This window comes from Mixophyes fleayi, chromosome 3 (assembly GCF_038048845.1).
Source record: "Mixophyes fleayi isolate aMixFle1 chromosome 3, aMixFle1.hap1, whole genome shotgun sequence".
In the NCBI taxonomy this organism is placed as follows: domain Eukaryota; kingdom Metazoa; phylum Chordata; class Amphibia; order Anura; family Limnodynastidae; genus Mixophyes; species Mixophyes fleayi.
In genome coordinates, this window is record NC_134404.1 from 336,648,018 (window position 1) to 336,669,826 (window position 21,809).

A 21,809-nucleotide genomic window follows, 5' to 3' on the forward strand; every position below is an offset into this window, starting at 1 on the left:
GTTACTGAATTTCAGGCGCTTCGAGACAGCGGTGATTTAAATGCGCCCCTGCACGGGGGATATTTCTACGGTCTGTTCGATCTGAACAATTTTGATACTTTTGCTCGTGGACGTTAATTGCCGTCAGATATTTGTGAGTCGTCGTATGTGCGCTAGTCGCTAGGTTACGGTATCTGAACAAACGTTCTTCTGACTCGAACATGAGGACTTATCATTTGTATGTCTACAGAACATATATATTTATAACTCCCCCCCCCCCCCAAAAAAAAAAATCCTCTGCTTTCATGTCTATGACAAATTAAATGTATATTATTCAGTGCTCCAACTTTACGACTGTATTATATTAAATGTTTTGTCTATTTCAGTTTTTGGAGATGGGCACAAGGGGTTAACATCCATATTTTAGCTGCATTCTGTATATCTTACTCGTACATTAAATGAGAATTAATCAGTACCTTTATGCCCTCAATCCTGAAGCCGAGGGTGGACGTGGAGCTGATCGTCTCCCTCCAGGTCATGTAACGCGGTTTGGTGACAGCTCGTTGGCGGTTTTCTTCTTCCGTTGGGGCATCGGGGTCGACCTCAATCATTTTGACGAACATGTCCTTCCGGAGACTGGGCTTCTTTCTGGCTTTGGTCAGCTCTTCTTCCAAGTAGGTCCTGTATTTAGCGACACGGAAACAAATCAGTCAATCAATCTGCCAAGAATTTGCCAAAACGTGGAACCGGCCCATGACGGACGCGGGGTCTCAGGCCGCAGGTGGCAACAGCACCATCGACTCTTACGTCTCGTAATTTGTAACTCTGCCTGTCACTACAACATTCATAAGTATATATATATATATATATATATATACAGGCTATATACACACTACATACAGTACATACAACTTACATTATAGACAACATTTTACCCAAACCATAGTCGGTTTTGTCTGAATATAAAAGGTATAAACTGAAGTCACTAAAATTCATCACTGATTCACCTATTCCACGGCGACATTCCTTCTGTTTTCTAGCTATCACTATGGAACACGAGGATGGATACTGAGCAAACAATCTGCACTACCGCAAAGCAGGCGACAGATGGGAACGACAAACGTGTGATTACCATAAAAGCTGATTGTATCCTGCAACATTTCTCTCATTTTCTGCAGAACTAAATCTGTTGCACATTTTCCCCCTGTGCTTATATTTGTTCTTTATTCATATATCTGTAATCCGGGGCAGAAAAATACAAAATAGGAACATCATATATTACTTGCTGGCAGAACCAGTATCACCATAAATAGAGGTGTTAATGCTCATTTTCGGAAATTGGATAATAATAATAATAATCAATTTTGTTATTGGTGCAGACTACTTTTTAAGTATACAGTTCAAAAAAAATTAGAAGGTGCAATTGGCACCGTTGAACTGCCTTTCTGGTTAGGCATCTATTGGGGCGTAGAAGAAATTCTCAAAAATGTCAAAACAGCTCGAAATTCTACTGAATTCGTAGGCAAATAGAGGGGGGTTTCCTAGTGCCTGGAAACCCCCCTCCAAGCCTGGGGCACGGTATAATTGAGGTGGCTGGACCCTGCTCCCGCTTCACACGGCTCTGCTTGAAACAGTAGTGCATGCAGCATTGCCCATGTATATTATGGGGATAGGAAGAGGTGGAGAGCAGCCAAGCACTGTCTAAAATTATAGCCACGCCCCCATGCATGCTGGTCACGCCCACTGGTGGTGTGGTGTGGAAACCCCCCTCTACAAATCCTGCGTTTGCCCCTGGAATTCCACCGGTCTGACGGCCACGAACATGTTGCTGCTACAATCGCTGTTTAAAATTAGTGATTCAAAATTTCTGGCTCCTGTTTGTGTTTAACGTTAAAATTAGTAGGTTTCTTCTTTTTTTAAAAAAAAATTAAACTCTATTTAAATTATTTTTTTAATAATATAAAAGCATTTAAATCTGTTTGCTTACAAAATGAGAACAATACTGTGTTATAAGTCTAAAGCTCGCTGTTAATAAACATTATGTTTCAATTTAAGGGTGAATGTGTACAAACCGGCTCTGACATGCTTGAACCAGTTAATTTAGTCATTTTTGTAATGACTCATGAACCAGTTTGAGAAGCGACATATCTATAAATCGAGCATGTGTAGTGCTGATCTAACAAGAGAAAACTGCTGTTAGACAGTATGAAAAAAGCACAGGGATATTAAACCCTGCATTATATTTATGAGGAGTACAAGGCATAACTACTGAATTAAATCCATAGTTAAAATTTAGCTCACACGCCAGGTAAATAAGTTCCTTACTACAACTTTGACTAAATACATTTGTAGCTTCCATATGTGCTTTTCAGGTACAAATGTGCAGTTCATTTGTAGAGTGAAAACGCTCGTGGGCCCCTCTGCCCCTAAAAATGTGCCCTTCCTATCCCTTTATCTCATTTCAATAATCTCGCTCTGTAATGGCGATTTGGGGCAAAAACAAATAAGTAATCTGAATTTGGACTATCCATTTACATCTGCTGTCATTATAATACTGTCAGTTCACACAGTCTTGAAAGACTTGACGAAAACGTACGCGGGACTGCCAAAAATCCCGCGGTCCGCGCAGGATTACCGTAATAACGGTAATCCTGCGCGGAAAAACCGTTAACACAGTTTTAGATCTTATCATTTTATTAACAGCCGTGCTCTCCGTTTTTACTGCTATAAAGCCTGCACTTTCATTATTAGTGAATGAAATTTGAGGCATGGGGTAAAAAGGCAGAAATGACGCATTTACTAACACTGAGATGCAAACATTTGCACTGAACCACAACAACCAATCAGACTCTTGCTTCTGTTGCCTAATTTGCACTAGTCAGATAAAAGCTCATTCCTGATTGGCTGCTGCAGTTCAGTTGAAACTCTGAACCTAAATGCAACGTGAGTAACTGAGGCGTATTGTCCTCATGTGTATTTACAGTACGATGCGCCTGTTGTGTTTACTTGTTTGCGACGCTCACCCCAGAGCTTTTTTTAATGGCGTTAAATGTAGTCACGAGTAAAACGACAATGTGATTTATTTTTCATACTGACCTAGGGATTATAGTTGCTGGTATACACATTAATTTCGGTGAGTCCTCTCTGACTCCTCTGCCACCCTCCAAGCAGGATCCCACTTAAAGTGGGCGGGGCCTTGATGATGCGATTTGATGCAAATCACGTTATCGTGGATCTAGCCACACACAGCGTGATGGAACGAATCATATCACTGCGCTGCGCTGACACAAATGGCTGCGTCACCCCCCTGCACTTGTCCCATAAAGTATTCTTACAAATATTAGACAAAAAAAATGTGTAGTGGAAAATCCATGAGGATGGATTTATAAATATCCCTCTCTCTCCGACTTTTGTCCATATCATATATTTTTTTTTCCATTATTTAACTCGTTAATTTTTACAGTTGAGGTGATATTGTCTGTAAGCTGAGCATAATATAGAAAGTGTGATTTAATTAACACATCTCTCTGACATCTGCATCTAACAGACAACATGATAATCACAGGTGTTCCATCCATACTGCTTTATTAATGCCTCTTCAAAAATCTCCCCTGGACCAGAGAAGGAAAGAACCACCTTAGTTGATGCTAATTAGACACAGACGTCATTCCCATCTGCGCTAAGGCTGGGCACACCCTACGGGGTTTTCAGCCAATAACACGATAAACAACCGCTATCGTATTGGTGTGCATGCTTCAATGATGACCAATTATTGTTCCAAAGCACAATGTATCGTTTGATTTTATTTTATAAACGGACTAAAAATCTCATGCAACGATGGAAAGATGTCGTTCCGATTCTGCAGTGTGCAGTCACTCAGGACGGGCAGTGTCCATAGATCTCTATGGAGTGTGCAGTGTCACCATCTTTTCAGCCCATGGTTATGACAGATGAAGAGCACAGATCTGAAGGTAAATGGTGTGAAACGTGTACAGTGTGTACACAGGAATCGGCTGCTGATCGGGACTTTCAGTCGTTGGTAAAATCGTTAACGATGTCGCGTCGGGAGAAATTCTCTGTAGCGTGTACCCAGCCTCAGTCCTGAGTGCCTGAGGACCGGTCCTTGTACGGAAGGAGTGGGCGTACGTCTTATGTCCTTTGGACAGGCTTCGTTTTTCCGTCTACCAGGGTTTTGTTATCAATGGAAAAATGTAGAGTGTTGTATTTAGCACACAACAATAGCTGTGTAATTATAATCACTAGGAAAGAGTTTCTATAGAGCAAACAGGAAGCAGAGCTGGGGGCTGCGCAGATAAGCCAGGAACAGCCCAGGGAAACGCCGGAGAGCGTAGGTCAAGGTCTCGTACAACGTCTATAACACCTGTCTGACCTCTGGGGGCAGCACAGACGTGTCTCAGATCGTTATAATACAAGTTAATACAATGTTACAGATGTAACAAGCGAGGGTGTCCAGTGTATTATATAAGTCTATACAAACTGTCACCCACATCTTGATACAAAGTTCACGAAACAAACCAGTATTCTCTCTAGCACCGTCCCTTGTACGTTTTATATGTAGACCTAGATCATCTTTCGGGGTGAAATTTAACTGTGTAATAGAGTTGTTCCCCCTGGTGCACAAAATTTAGGAAGCTTCGTACTTAACATAGTTGCCTACCAGATGGCTGGATTAGGGTGAGGCCCGTGGTCAGGGATGCGTCTCAGCGAACATGAAGTGGACGGGGGCGCGATGCAGAGAAATGCGTCAAGATCTCCCATCCACCCTCCTTTCCGCACCATGGGAGAAATAACAATAAGGAAAGTGTGATGAAAATATGTCATAGGCGATGTTAATATAGTTCCTGTAAATGACATCTGTATAAACACCGCGCGGTGATGTAATTGCTGATAATCTGTTAGCTCCGATGTCATCGCGTCAGTACTCATTAGGATAATTGAGCATTATAAGGAATAGCTCACCCCATACTGGAACGTAATATGGGTATTAGAGAGGTGTGTGAGCCGTATTAAAGCACCCAGCTTTAATATGGCTACAGAACTATAAATAAATAAATATATTTGACGCGTTTCACCGCCTAGGTCTACGGCGATGTCTTTAAGCCATCACATGGACACTTACACGCATGAAGCTGCGGGGCGTCTTCATGTCAGTAGCCGTCTCTCTTTGTGGGGGAACCACTGGGGTGTCAAATACTCTAATATATATATTTTAAATCCTCCTGCGTACGTTACATTATAAAGGCTTGGTGTGTAGGAGAGGCTGTGGTTGGGTCGAGCACAGGGATGTAGATATCACTGTCAGCAGCAACACATGTACTGCAGTTTCCTCCCATCTATATACGGCACACACCCACGTACACTCGGGCCTCTGAAAGCTCCTTTAACCCTTACGATGCCGGGCAGTTCTATGGCAGCAGCCATAATCTGGCCCCCATACAAACTCAGCTCCTCTGCACTGCTGTGAGCGGCCGGCTGATGCACCCCTCAAATAGGGAATTTAGTACAACTCCCCAAACTGAATTTAAGTCCTTGCTGAGAACAAGCCACAGCACAAATCTATCTGACGCATTATAACACTATAATTGCCGAAGTCCCTTATTGCATATTGACCAAGTACATAGTACGACTTCATTACTTTGTATACCGCGCGTCATTCCATCTGTTTTATTTAATGTATGTGTCAACCTTTACATAGTACAACTTCTCGGTATTTTGGATGTAAATGTAGGAATAGTTTGCCTTAGTTATGTGTCTATATGGGCAACTGCTTTTTTGTTTTATATGTTAGATTAGAAATCAATGGTGAGATTTACATCCAAATGCACAGTACCACTTCTCAAACTATATACTGGACGCAATTCACAATATCTGTTTAGGTTATGCAAGTCTGGCCAAAATAACCAGAATCCCTTCTATTGTAATGGATACTGGAAGCAGATCTCCTTATGTGATCGATGTACAAATGCACAGTACATTCTCTTCTTCTGCGTGATTAATTACATTTACAGTATCTGTTGTCATTCTGTATGTTCAGACCATTGCACAATACAACCTATATAGATCTGTATGCTGTAGTCAATCTCCGCCCAGCAGGAATGTGTTGCTGTAAATTGTACGTGACTTGTAAAACAGGTAAAGAGTCTCCACACAACGGGTCTGATTCATTAAGGAAAGTAAAGCAAAAAAATTTAGTAACTTTGCACCTTGACAAAACCATGTTGCATTGGAGGGGGAGGTACATTTAAAATGTTGGACAGATTTATAGTTGGGGTTGGGCACGTCCTAGATCAACGTTAAATTTCAGTGTAAATATAAAGCTATCAAGTATTTGTGTGCTACATGAGAAAACAGCCAGTATTTAATTTATGTGCAAAATAATAAACTAACTTGCACCCCTTGCATTGTAACATGGTTTGTCCAGGAGAAAACTTACTCCTTTTTTGCCTCACTTTCCTTAATGAATCAGGCCCAACCTGCTTAACTCTGAGGTAACTATACCAAAAGTAGATTAAAAATTACAGCTTGCTACATGATGATTTAAAGTGGAACTACGCCCCCAAAAAATAGTCTCATGAAGAGCTGTGTGAAAGCTACATTTGTTCCTTTACTTGGATCTTTTACGCTGATAATTATTTAGAAGTTGTTCTCTGCAAACTGCCATATTCCTACAAATGTCCACACCCACTCGTAAGATATATATTATTTTTACCCCGTTTCCCTGTTTATAGATCACTAATAGACAATCAGAGCAAAGGGTTTCTGTTATCAGAGAACATTTATGGCTAAAACTACGTACAACACAGTAACATTCCCTTTGAGAGACACAAGAGGCCCAGTTCATTAAAGGTGGAGGTCACAGATTTATAAATAGTACAGACCCCACAGGACAGTCCTGGGGCTATATTTACTAAACTGTAGGTTTGAAAGAGTGGAGATGTTGCCTATAGCAACCAATGACATTATAGCTGTCATTTAATAGAATGTACTAAATAAATGAAAGTTAGAATTTCTTTAAAAACTAGAAGGCCTACATTGAGAACTCTAGTTATGTGTCTATATGCGCCGGAATAAAAGAGAGATCTCAGCTTTGCTAGCATCATGCCAATTACCATTGTCCTGCTCGTTCAAGGTCAGCTCCACCCACCTATGTTAAAGCCACGCCCATTTCAGAAGTCTGAGGGGCTTCTCTTTCTATCATCTCTGCATCAAACCCGCCCCGACCATCACAGTGAGAATGGTGTAAGCTCATGGCCAGAATGTTAAACATGTCTCACCTGACCCCCATCTTGCAATCCATGACACAAGGAGTCTCAAACTCGGAGAGCAGGTCTTCCATCTGGTTGTACCGTTCCCCGTCTTTCAGCACGTCCCCGTGGTAGGCCGGGACGTAAGGCTTCAGCACGTCGTTCATTAGTTGGCTCAGGCACCGCTGCTCGCAGTCGCAGTGCTTCTTCAGGATCTTACCGTTGGCCGCGGCCTTGAAACTACCTGGAAATCCGGGGAAAACAAAGTCGTTCAGTCAGACTCTCGTTAGTGTATCTGATGATGTCATCGCTGTTCCAAAGTGCATCTATGTCTACACGCTATAGTGGCAGCCATTTTGTGGGAAGGCCGCTTCTGAAGCCACTGCTTACTATAACATCGAGAGATTGGTTCTCGTGAACATTTGCCCCACAAAATGGCCGCCTGGAGGTTCCTAAGTGATGTCACTGGTTCCTAGTGAGTTTATAGACTATATTCTCACAGGATATTGGTTCAGCCCATAAAATGGCTGACTAGAAGTGCCTAAGTGATGTCATTGGTTCCTAGTGAAATAATAGGATGTAGTCACACATATATTGGTTCAGTCTACAAAATGGCTGCCTGGACGAGCCTCAGTGTTATCACTGGTTCCTAGTGAATTGATAGCCTGTAGTCTCAGTTAAGACAAGAAAATGGCTGCATCCGTTGCGTAAAGACCACAGCCCACTTTAATGTGTTTGTATGTTACCTGCATGTCCCGCCAGCTGAACCCAGGGGTATTTTTTCTTGAACGACATAACAAAGGGCGACCAGTGCACCATGTTCTTGATCTTTCTCCATGATTTGCTCTGCAAAACACAACATGAGAAAACATTACACTCTGCAGCAGTGTTCACACCCGAGCAGAGGTTGCCACAAGCAATAGAGTGTTAGCTCTTTACACAAAATAAAAATACCACTGTATTTCTTATGAAAAAAAGGCAAAGGATTGGTATAAATCAAAATACCATGGTGTTCTATGTAAAATCCATTGTACCTTATTGGTAAAAGATGCAGAGATTTGTGGAACAAACTTGTTATATCATATCATCACTTTATTTTATTTTATGGATGTCTGTCAGCATAAAAAAGAATGATTAATTACTGGTCACATGCAATTATTTCTTATACAGACCATATGTTTGAGACTTTTTGGGGTAGAGACGGAATCCTAGTGGGACCAAAAAGGTAAATCCGGGCACAATTGCTGATTTTTTTTTACCTGAGGTACCAATACCGATAATAAATACTATTTATCAGTTGTTTGTATCACACATATTGTAGCATTAAATATAATCATGATAAAAGAGAAAGTATTAGACTTTTAATGTAATTATAGCCCCCCGCCACACTGATGTTTAGAGCATCTCTACAGCTGCCAAACAAATGTAATATTTCTGCCAACTGAAAATCACCATTAGGGTTGCTAACCACTAAAAATATTTTCCAAAGACAATTATATAAGAATTTACTAACAACCACCCATTTTTACTGGCACCTTGTCTATGTAAAATGAAAACCTTTTCAGAAAAAAACTAAATTGTGAGGACACACAGACATAAAAATAAATGGTTAAGAAGAGCATTACTCATTTTGAATCAAGCATAATAACAGTACGACTGGACTGTTCAATTTATTATATTTTCTTGTGATACTTCTCCTTTAAAGTGCACCTGCCCCCTCCGCAGCCATTTTGTTGACTGATCCAATATTCATCAGCGTGCAGTCTAGCAATCCGCTAACACCTAGTGGCAGCTAACAAAATGGTTGCCTTAATGATGTCACAAGATCCCGGCGAACTGATTGGCTGCATCTTCTTGCACACTGGTCCAGTCCTCAAAATGGCTACCTCCACTATGTGCAGGCAAGGGTACATTTTAACTTTAAAATCGAGCAATGTTCCATATAACTCAAGTCTACAATGGAAAATATGCAAAGCTACTGTAGTGAGTGCACAAAAAAAATGACACCAAGGAAGTACCAAATAAAGAAATGTTGAAGTGTTTTACGGTTTGCAACTACAACAACAATGAAATGTCGGCGTGTAAAGGCTGATTCTTGCAGAGAATAGTGCAGAGCTCAGTACGTAACGCGGCATGGAATGTGGAACCCCCCTGTATACAGGAAATGACAGGGTTGGCTAGAACTGTACGTGTTACATCATCTGTTATGTGCGACCCAATGTCTATTACTCTGCATGCGTCCATCCCACAACAATGCAAGCAAATAAGCTTTAGGGCAGCCAAATATGGGATATTTACATACAGGCTACAGCACACACACACACACACACACACACACACTCACACACACACAAGCATGTTTCATTGGAGGGGGAGGTAAATTCAAAATGTAATGGCAGATTTATAGCATGTCCTAGATCAACTTTAAATTTCAGTGTACAAATAAGCTATCAAGTATTTGTGTGCTACATGGAAAAACAGCCAGTATTTTTCTTATGTGCAAAATAATAAACTCATTTGCACCATGGTTTTGTCCAGAAAACTTACTAAATTTTCTGCTTAACTTTCCTTAATGAATCAGGCCCAAGGTGAACCAAAAAGAGCCCGATATGTAATTAGTGTGGTAAAGAACGATTGTAAATTCTGCTTTTTGCATTAACCAGTTTGAGGCAACAGAAGATCTGAAATTCACTCAGGTTTAATCCTGTTATTCAGCTGCTTATGTGTTACTATTAAAAAAAACACCTATTTTTAATGCTTGCTTTGGCAACGCTACTCTCAGTCGGCATTACTAGAACAGGCAGTGCACCAATGGTTAGGGGGCCGCCTAAAACACTGAGGGCCTCATTTAGAGTCGGAGGCAAAGTCCATTTCAGGCGCATTGTGCACATTTCCACTGACGCGCATGCGCAGTAAGCATCAGTTCCGTCTGCTTTTCAGACGCAGTGTACACTTGCGACAGCTTGCGCCTCAGTATGAGGGAAAGGGTGGAACGCGGAGTTATGTAGCAGTGACCGTGAATAATTTAGATACTATGGGTATCTACCTGAAAAAACAACCCTAGACGGATCAAGACGCAGACGGAACACACGTCAAAAAGACTGAAAAAGTGGCGCAAGTAGTTAGCTAGCTGCAGGAACTGGTCGCAGCTCAGTAGAGTATTACGGGTGGGATACAACTGGGGGTAAATGTATCAAGCTGAGAGTTTTCCAGCGGGTTTGAAAAACCAATCAGATTCTAGCTGTCATTTATTTAGTGCATTCTACAAAATGACAGCTAGAATCTGATTGGTTGCTATAGGCAACATCTCCACTTTTCAAACCCGCCAGCAAACTCTCAGCTTGATACATTTACCCCCTGGTGTTGTATCCTACTCGTAATACTCTACCAAGCTGCGGCACACTCCCACTCCTGCTCTTACGTCTTAGAGGCACATTTCGTCAGACTCTAAATGAGGCCCTGAGTGACTGATATAATGCCATCCGGTGTTTTTAATGCTACCACACGGAGCTCTGTCCGCTGGCGTCAAGGAGAAGCAGCCTGGTAGCATATTATTATGTAAAGCTGACGGGCTGTCACACGCTGGGAGTGTGTCGCTTGGTTATGATGTCACAGCCAAGTGCCACACTCTAAGTCTGAGGTGCATAGATGATGCTGCCAACATTCTAGGGAAGGGGAAGGGGGGGGGGCACCACTTCTGAAGGGGGTAGTGCTGTCGCTTAGGGAGCCCCCAGGGATTGCGCCAGCCCTGAGAACAGGCCCCATGGCCCCCGACGACCTTGGAGGAGAGCTGCTGATATTTACTTTTCGCCAGAACAGCAATGCTTATATATATATGTCCCTAAAATACAAATTGAAATGTAATATCATCTAATATTGCTACTAATATTCACTTTTCAAGGTACTCTACGTGGAAGGAACATTTAAAGATCAACTTCATTGTTTCAATAATTGTTCTCTTCCTATCTGCGATCCTCCATCCCCTAAAAAAAAAAATCTAACAATCTATCATGTCTATAACCAGAATTTTGTTCTCGTATGATTTACTCCTGTAATAATTACTCCTATTCAATTGAAAACTAAAAGCCATTCCTCCCAAAGCTACTCATTTCTGCGAGGCTTAACATGGAATAATCATGATGTTCATTTATCACGGTACGTCCTTAGGAAATGCTATCAATATGAAAGTATGAACACTGGACAAAGATATGCTCATACTGTACCTATTATACTATATAATAAGTATGTGCTAACATATTCTGCACAGATAAAGAATAAACTTTAAATTAAAAAAAAAAGTATAACTATCCATGTCCAGTTTACAGAAGGCGCTGACATTAAATCTGATATTCCATCACAATGGCTACAGCGTCCGATGTTTTAAGCCATTGTTGTCTTTGGGTGTTGTTTAAACATCTTGTTTTTCGGCCACACCTTTTGTTTCCAGGCTGAGTGATTCCTGGAAGATGATGGACTCACAGGTCTCAGTATTTTCCTAGTATAACCCGCACCAGTTTACAATAAGTATCTTAAAGAACCCTGAAACAATATCAGAAATGCATTCAAGGGGCAATATCGTCTGCATGTTAGTTTTGCGCATGCATTGTGCAAATGGATTACTGAACATTAGAGTTTAGTTCACTAGAGGGTACAGCATAGTCTAGCTCTGAAAGAAGCAACCTACGGTGGCTTCTGGTGTTTTACTGATAGAAACATAAAGAGCCTTGTGCAGGAATAGCATTTGGGTTCCTATAACGCTCTTCACCCATTGCTCCTTGCTTTAAACAACCATCGTTGAATATGAAGCGCTAGCATGTTGCTCTAATACTGCTCTGGTTCACAGTTAAAATCACCTGGGCAGCACGGTGGCTCAGTGGTTAGCACTTCTGCCTCACATCACTGGGGTCGTGAGTTCAATTCCCAACCATGGCTTTATCTGTGTGGAGTTTCTATGTTCTGCGTGGGTTTCCTCTGGGTGCTCTGGTTTCCTCCCACACTCCAAAAACATACTAGTAGGTTAATTGGCTGCTATCAAATTGACCCGAGTCTGTGTTTCTGTGTGTGTGTGTGTGTGTGTGTGTGTGTGTGTTAGGGAATTTAGATTGTAAGCTCCAATGGGGCAGGGACTGATGTGAGTTCTCTGTACAGCGCTGCGGAATCAGTGGCGCTATATAAATAAATGGTGATGATGATGAGATTAGGAGAGTTTTTTGCACGGTATAAAGTGGGGTGTAATCATAAAATGCGGGGTACCGGGTATGAGTATTGCATTACGAAGCCAGTGAAGGATAAGATTTGTTATTCCAAAGAGCTATAACAGAAACATAAAAAACATACAAACATAGACATAAATGGAAGAGATAAACCTAGATCTAGTCAGCCCTTTATTGTGGGTCTTTGTGAATAATTTTGCTCTTAATGTTTAAAGTCTTAACAATGGCCACAGGTCTGTCCCACACATTCTTAAATTCTGTATTCTTCGGGTTGTGACCCCTCTTCCTTCTACATTTTGATATTTATATTATAAAGATACACATGTAAAAAAATTACAACACCCCACCTCGTGTCCACATAGAGACTGTAGCCCTGCTCCGTTTTATGGCTGCCGGTCACAGCCCATTCAGAACATCTCCTCGTGTCATCACAGGGTATGGATATAGCACAGAGAAACCCACTCACATTATGTTTGCGCTTACACAAACCTTCCTCCACACTGACATTTGTTGTGTGTTTGGCTTTAATAAACCTCGGGATGCTGCTTTCCTAGGAATGTGAAATTGCCAGGGAAAGGCATACGGACACAGAGTGGGATCGGGGTGCCTGGAAAGACGCCAAGAATTATTTTAAAGAGCAGCGTACTTGCAGGAGAGGAAAAATTATACTTGTTTTAAGCAAATGTGAAGACACCGGTTAAACAGTTGATAATGCAGATTATTCAGACATACAGTATGTTCCTTACTTAGCATGTATCTGTCATAGGGGTAAATTTATCAAGCTGCGGGTTTGAAAAAGTGGAGATGTTGTCTATAGCAACCAATCATATTCTAGTTATTATTTATTTAGTAGCTTCTACAAAATGACAGCTAGAATCTGATTGGTTTCTATAGGCAACAGCTCCATAGAGTCTGCTTCTATACGGGATCCATATTGACGCCCAAAACAGACTCATAGAAGATTAAACCCAGCTAACATAACCCAAATGTCAATCTGCAACATATTCTATATGTTTACCCACCTGAGATGCTAAAGTTTACACGTCGTCTCCACCATGGAGGCAGCCATCTTGTGGCCAATATTTATCAGAATACAGCCAAGGAACTAGTGAGGAACAAGGACAGCCATTTTGTCGACTGAGACAATATTCATGAGAATGCTGGTCATCATTTCACTGGGTACTAGTGGCCTCAGTCAGTGCCTGTCACTAGTTCCTAGTGAACTGATAGGTTGAATGTTGGCTCCGCCCACAAAATGGCTGCCTCCACTGTGTGTAGGTGAGGAGTCCAATGTATAGGACCAGTGACTAAAAAAACATTTTTTTATTTATGAACCATTAAAGTAAATACATATCTCCATGTTACTCTGATATATCTCTGCAGCTCTGGCAAGACATAAAGTATTACATCCCAGCTCCGTTACACAGCTGAAGCTCCTCCCACATCCTTAGGACATTGTCTAAATAGGCTCTAATACAGGTAAAAGCGCTCATATTGCAGTCATGTGAGCTGCTGTGACATCACTGGACCGGCCCATGTGTATGAATTGACAACATTTAAACGTGAGTAAGAGCAAGTCTACCAGGCTGTCAGTCACTCCGTGTCTGCTTTGTTAGATAAGTACTTCACTCCGAACAGGGCAACCAGCTGAAGACGAGTTAAAAATGGCCTTATGTAGTTACATACTGCTTAAATAAAATGAAGTATACATACAATTGTGTTGACCAACTGTGTAGCCTTTTGCATAGGAGTAAAGGATGGATAATTAAAAAATATACAGTATATATGTAGCATTTTAACGACAAAGGAGAACATTCAAGTTGCAAGTTCCGGCTTCTATTCTCATTAGCTCATGAATTTTGAATTCTCTGATAACAGATGCGTTATAGCAATGCCAAGACAGGGCGGGGGCCAAATGTTCTCTGTAAAAATGATTACGCCACCTGGCCTTAGGGGTATTAATAATGGATGGCAGAAGTTATTTAAAATCAATAGATTAACAGAAAGGCGGTAGCTAAATTAAGGTCTTTTATCAGCTATATAATACAGAAAAGAGACAAAATGCATTTCAAATTAAAGGGGGGGGGATATTAAACAGGTTAATTCCTTCTCTGATGGGGCTGGGTATATATATATATAGTTATTCAGCCCCGTATATATATACAGAGCAATGATTGCTCGTGTTTCAGTGTTAATGGTGAGAAAGCGGGGACATCTGTCGTACAATATAGAATATTCATGAGCCGCCTTTTATTAATACTCGACTAAATGCAAATGTGGAATACTCATTTCAGTAAGTGCTGGTATCTCTCTCTGTAGGAATATGATTTATTTATTTATTACAGTTCAACATTGGAACTAAAAAGAAGTCTACTAATTATACATGCCAATGCTTCGAAAATGTATTTCAAGAGACCTTTAATATTAGTGTTCCATGGACTGTCCACCTTTTTGGGATGATTCTACACATTTTTATGTTCAAGAGAATATACCAGTTTTTATAGCAATGACAAACTGCACATACTACTTCTACTGTCCTACAGTTATTTCCTAGGGCTAGATTTACTAAGCTGCGGGTTTCAAAAAGTAGGGATGTTGCCTATAGCAACCAATCAGATTCTAGCTGTCATTTTGTAGAATGTGCTAAATAAATAAAAGCTAGAATCTGATTGGTTGCTATAGGCAACATCCCCACTTTTTCAAACCCGCAGCTTAGTAAATCTAGCCCCTAGTATCTGTTTATTAGTCTGGTAACTTTTATGCATTGAGCTGCACATCCACCCCTGCAAGTCCTATGAGCAGCGGTGATGCTGCATACATCTTCTCACCTTCTTCAGCTTACTGAAGCTCCCTCTAGTTATCAAGCTGTGGTAGTTGTCATAGTAACCGAAAAGAAGCCAGTAGACTGCCACCTACTGGTTGCTATAACAGCAGCCACTGAGGGAGCTTCAGTAAATGGGAGTAAGTGAGAAATTGCCTACTTTATGTCATACTTGCCGACTTTTTGATGTTCTCCCTCTAATGGGAGATAGGGGGGGTACGGGCAGAGGGGGCGGGGCTTGATGAATCAATGAGAATCGCGTCATGGCAGCTCTAATAATGGCTTTACTTGCACTTTAAGTTCAAGCACACTGTACATCCACCATATATGATCGTCATATAGTATTTGTTCCTTGAAAATCTCATTGTGGTTGATTACATAAATCCAATGTAATCACATACATAATAGTTTTTTGTCTTGCAAACGAGGATCAGCTTTTTCAAACCCCACAAACCCCACTCTGCAAATACAGATCTGACAAGTATTTGGCATACACCAACAACGTGTTCCCCAATCCTTTGTCAAACGTTGCATTGTACAGTTCTAATTTTATAAATGTCACACTCAGTGCCCCTGAAAACCATCCCGCAAAGCCTCCGTCTATTTGAATCTGTATATTTACTCTGCCCTTTAAATAGCAGAGCAAATCGCTATTGAATTTTCCATCCCCGCCAGAGCTTTCGTAATCTCTGAATGGGTTTCCCTGAGCGACTCTTTTCACTGACTATTCTTACCGTCCACAGGTGAAGAATGGAAAAAGATAAGAACCTCTTTGTTTTGCTAAACCCCCCCTCCTCTGTTTAATGTAACTGGAGTACAAGCCTCAACAGGCCGATCACGCTCAGAAGCTCTCTCCTGGAACATTATGTAACAAGCAGAAACAGAGATGTACAACTCAGATTTTAGCCTCAATCGGCGCCTGACGTGTGCTTCAAGACAGGAGATAGTGACCGGGGGGAGAGGGGGGGGGGGGGGGGGACAGGGACGCAAGAGATCTCTCCCTGTTAAGGACATATCTCAAGCTCAGCTTTTATTTTGCAACAGATTAACGCATTTCACAGACCACAGAAGTCACAAAGAGTTCAATCCACTTGCAAAAGAACTCACTACTACAAAAGTAAATAGCACAAGTCAAGTTACTCTTGTTTCAGGGAGGTGCACCTTGGCAAAACCAAGATGCGCTGCAGGGGAGCTAATATGATAATATGCATACACACATGTTGGAAGTGGAAGACGCTTAACTCTTAATTACAGTATTAAAATAAAGCTGCTCAGTATTGGTTTGCTACATGCAAAACCAGGTTGTATTTCTTGCTTGCAAAAAAAATAAAAAAATTGCATTTTCAAACCCTTGCTTCCCAACATCAGCTGGACTTGCTTGCTAGATACATACTCTAGCAGAGTGTATCTAGCAATTACCTGTCCTACAGACTCTCCATTTCGAATAAGCCCCAACAGCTTTCTTATTGGACCGACACCAGAGCTTTGAAATGACTAATGCAAAAGGCTATTCTTTTTTACCATTTGACAGATGACATCAAGTTTACAACATGAAGGTGGTGTCAGGCATTTTTAGAGGGATGTATAGACCTCCCCCCCCCCCCCAGATATTGTATCTCAGCAGTAGAAAAGTGCTAGATACATTCTGTCACAGTGTGTATCTAGCAAAAGATTGAATATAGAATAATGTTTGTTATTAGGGTCTAATTTGCACATTTAACCCTTAAAAACTGTGGCCTTAACCTTTGCCCAAACAATAAAAACATTGGAATTATTATTAAAACAAAATATTAAACATAGATATTCTGTACCTTTCACTACTATTTTCCCCTGGAGTAATAAAGCTGATTGCTACTTACTATTAACCTCTAAGGAAGTAAAAATAACAATAAGGTGTCCTATAGAGAAGAGTAATCAGAGAATTCGCTTACGCCTTTGTCGAAATGGAACACAATGACATCATTATCACCATTTATTTATATAGCGCCACTGATTCCGCAGCTCTGTACAGAGAACTCACATCAGTCCCTGCCCCATTGGTGCTTACAGTCTAAATTCCCTAACACACACACAGAGACTAGGGTCAATTTTGATAGCAGCCAATTAACCTATCAGTATGTTTTTGGAGTGTGGGAGGAAACTGGAGCACCCGGAGGAAACCCACGCAAACACAGGGAGAACATACAAACTCCACACAGATAAGGCCATGGTCGGGAATTGAACTCATGACCCCAGCGCTGTGAGGCAGAAGTGCTAACCACTGAGCCACCGTGCTGTCCAATGACAGCAATTTGCTGTGAAAAACGCGGTCGCCAGTGCCCCTCACCGCTGCCCGCCTCTGCTATTCCACCAAGCACTACTGTAATTCCAAGTAGCAGAAAAAAAGGAGCAACTTCGAACCTGAGCAAAACCATGTTGCATTGGAGGAGGGGGGGGGGGGTAAATTTAAAATGTGATGGCTAATTTATAATTGGGATAGAGCATGTACTAGATCAACTTTAAATTTCAGTGCAAAAATAAAGCTATCAAGTATTTGTGTGCTACATAAAAAACAGCCAGTAGTAAACTTATGTGCAAAATAATAAACTAATTTTCACCCTTTGCATTGTAACATGGTTTTGTCCAGGAAAAAACTTACTCATTTTTTTGCCTTACTTTCCTTAATGAATCAGGTCCTAAAAGTATAAATATTGATAGATGAACCAGATATTTATAGGCCTTGTAGTACAACAATAGCAATGTCAGCTGTAAAAAACAAACAAAAGGGTATATATACTAAAAGTTTCTAAAAAGGAAAAGTGGAGGTGTTGCCCATAGCAACCAAACAGATTCTAGCTGTCATTTAGAATGTAGAATGCACTAGAATGTGATTGGTTGCTATGGGCAACACCTCCACTTTTTCTTTGTAGAAGCTTTAGTAAATCTACCCCAGTGTTTAAAATGTGCAGCAAAATGTACAATAATCTATTTACATATAATAAGACCCCAGACTCCATTTGGTTTGTTTGTCAGCTCATTTTTCTGAAACATACAACCCCATCAATAACTGTAATAGATCATCTTAGAGAATAAAGAACTAACTACGCATTTAGGCTGCACAATATTTCCTTCCACAATGACAGCGGAATTAAGGTTACTGTCACGCTGTTATGTCACCACCTTGTACTTAGCAAGACATAAAGGGAACTCCCATTGGTCATCGAACACACACCAACAGCGCTGGCTTTGTGTCCAAGCCCTGATTTTATAAATAGCAGCAATGTTTGCCAGCCTCGTACAAAGCACACACTTGTTTTGCTGAACCTCAGTTTACTTTTCCATCCTATGCTACAAATGTCAACAGATCCATATTTCACGAGACTTCACTTCTGCTAGGCAGCTCACGTTGGATTTGCTTAGAAAATGGATGAAAGTTGGCAGGGGACGGATAATCCATTAGACCATGCAGTTCCTCATTTCTCTAATACTGGGATTTACTGAATTACAATTAGTGAGGGTTACAATGTTGATTGCTCTGCTGAATTTAATTGAATATGAGCCGGCAAGGGGCTGCTTGCAAAGAGCCAGATTTACGTGACGCAATGCGTATTTTGACACCCAGACTGAACGTGGTTATGGTCAGTGTGTGTGTCGTTGCATTGTGCAAGACTTAGCATGAAATTACTTTCCCTGCCCTCCCGTTACCTGCATTCATTCTTGATTAAACCATTGAAATCTTTCTTCATTCATCTTCATTCACGATTCATATAATTCCTGGCAGGTAGGAGATTTAAATGGGTGGCCACAAAAAGGAACACCTTCTTATACACACAGTCAGCAACCTAACTACATATATATCTTGTCCCGCAAAACAAAATCATTTTCGCTTTCCCATCATGAGGATTTCCCATTATGAGGATTTCCCATTATGAGAAATCTGTACTGCAACAATCCACCCATCGTTTGTGTGCAAATTTTACTTTCAACGCATTTCGCCACACAGTAGACACCTGCACCGCATCTACGGTTCAAAAATGACCATTAGGCTGGTGACACAATGGCATTAGGCAAGTGACACAGTGATGCACTCGTAATTGACATGTAGAAGTAGCCAGGACCTGTAGGCAGACTATTGACCCCCTCTTGCAGTGGATACAGATAGAGAGAACAGGCAACGTCCAAAAGATGTTACCCCTGACCACAGGCACCAGCACAAGTGGGTATGGGGGGTCACTGGAACCTAGTAGGTTACCTCCATATACCAGTTTACAGTGAAAGCATAATTTTTGGTGCCAGCGGTTAAGGAGCCTTAAAAAGCAGTTTTACATTACTAGTTCTGCTAAGCGATTTAATTTAACATTTTTATTTATATATATTTTTTCACAAGAAACCCCCCCCCAACCCAAAAGACCGCTATATATCTGTATGCATGTGTTTGTGTAGTCTTTACAAATGCCAAAGTAGATGGACCAATCCCTATGTGCTAAAATTTTGTTTCTATCAGATATGTTGTTGTTTTATTCAGGAGAAAACTTTCTACAAAATGTTAGGTGATATCTATGAAAAACTGCAACTAACAAAATTTTTTTGCAAAGAATTCTGCCCAAAAGTGACCCATTGTCCCATGCACCATTTATAAAAATACAGTAATGCTCTATTTCCGTAATTTTGTTGTGTTCTCACCTACAAAGTATAATGTCTTGCCCCGATTGTGGTTATTTGTGTGTCCAATTTGTATGACAATAGCGTTACAAAAGGTGGAATACAAAAAAAGTGTCACTACAATTTGGAAACCGCTGTCTTGTCCCTTTTGCCAAGAGTCTGAAAACCGTTCAACCGCTTGTTGACCCGAGTGCCACGTGGGGTTTCTGTGTCATACTCAAATCACATTTTTGGTATTTTATTTTGCAACACAAACAGCAGTCGTCAGAGAGGTTTGCTCAGTCCTGACCTTTAAACATGTCTGAACATCACCTTAAACCGAAATAAGAAAAACTGTTTACGTCTGCACAAATCGAGACGTTGGTATTGTAATAAGCTGGAACTTGTCCAAGCTGAGGATCCCTCGTACCTTCAGGGAGTAGCAACAATTACTCCATTATACAGAAGATATCAATGGATTTTCTGCTTTGCTGCTGCTCATGCATTTGCCTGCAATTTGACTGACCTGTTGCCAATCAGATCATTAATACACTCACATGACTAGATAAACTTGTAACCAATCAGAGCATTAGGACAGCTGTAGGGTTAAACAAACCTGCATTGGTAACTCTTAAACAAACCTGTAGCCAATCAGATCATTAGAACATTCACAGGGACAGACCGACCTGTAGCCAATCAAAGTATTAGAACATTCACAGGGATATATCAACCTATAGCCAATCAGAGCATTAGAACAATTACAGCGCTAGACCAACCTGTAGCCAATCAGAGCATTAGAACAATTACAGGGCTAGACCAACCTGTAGCCAATGAGAGCATTAGAACAATTACAGGACTAGACCAACCTGTAGCCAATCAGAGCATTAGAACAATTACAGGGCTAGATCAACCTGTAGCCAATCAGAGCATTAGGACATTTGTGGGACTAGACCAACCTGTAGCCAATCAGAGCATTAGAACAATTACAGGACTAGACCAACCTGTAGCCAATCAGTGTCATTAGGACATTTGTGGGACTAGACCAACCTGTAGCCAATCAGAGCATTAGAACAAGTACAGGGCTAGACCAACCTGTAGCCAATCAGAGCATTAGAACATTTGCGGGACTAGACCAAACTATAGCCAATCAGAGCATTAGAACATTTGTGGGACTAGACCAACCTATAGCCAATCAGAGCATTAGAACAATTACAGGACTAGACCAACCTGTAGCCAATCAGAGCATTAAATTGTTCATTACACAAATGTTAACCGAGCCACCTTCCAAATGCTATAGAAACAGCAGCAACGTATATATGTGCAATGTCCAGATTATGTTAATGCTTCTAATGAGATAAATGACATTTTAAGTATATCTACTTTAATGATATATGTAAAAAAAATTATTGTGATCATTTAAACGATCCCGAAATCCCGTAAATGATTTGTAAATTGTGAGGTTAGCCTACATATGACTACCAAAATATCCAGGTGCTTCAATGAATTAAAGGAAATCTTTCTAAAAATAAAGTGTAATATTTGTAGTCTGTCATAGCCTGCAGGGGAACGTCAGTTTACTTCTGAGTAAAGTGGTCGATGTGTTTTTAGTTAATGTCAAATTTATTTTACTTGCCTCCAAGAAAATAAACAGAGACCTGGACCTGTCAGAGGGAATATTACGCTTGATCATGTTTTATTTTTACAGCTACATATTTTCACAAGTATTTTATTTTAAAAGCCAAATCTTTAATAAGCGACAGTTTTACTAAACCACAGAAATGAAATTTCCACCTACACGAAGGTGACTGTTAATATTTATTTTTTCTGCATTTCCAATAACATGTAACACGTGAGTCTTAGTGGACAGCTAACAGCCGTGTCTAGTCCAATCCTGTACCTGATATTAACTAA

At 40.7% G+C, this 21,809-nt stretch overlaps 1 protein-coding gene across 1 annotated transcript in view; it reads right to left on the reverse strand.

Moving 5' to 3' along the window:
* Positions 1 to 407: 407 nt before the first annotated feature.
* The window catches only part of ITPKB (inositol-trisphosphate 3-kinase B), a 61,673-nt gene continuing 40,271 nt past the window's right edge, over positions 408 to 21,809 (reverse strand). The window contains exons 3-5 of the mRNA XM_075204351.1: positions 7,991 to 8,090; positions 7,275 to 7,488; positions 408 to 660 (exon numbers count right to left, since the gene is read on the reverse strand). Coding sequence (XP_075060452.1) covers positions 423 to 660; positions 7,275 to 7,488; positions 7,991 to 8,090 — 552 coding nt within the window. The 3' untranslated portion in view covers positions 408 to 422. The remainder of the gene's footprint in view (positions 661 to 7,274; positions 7,489 to 7,990; positions 8,091 to 21,809) is intronic.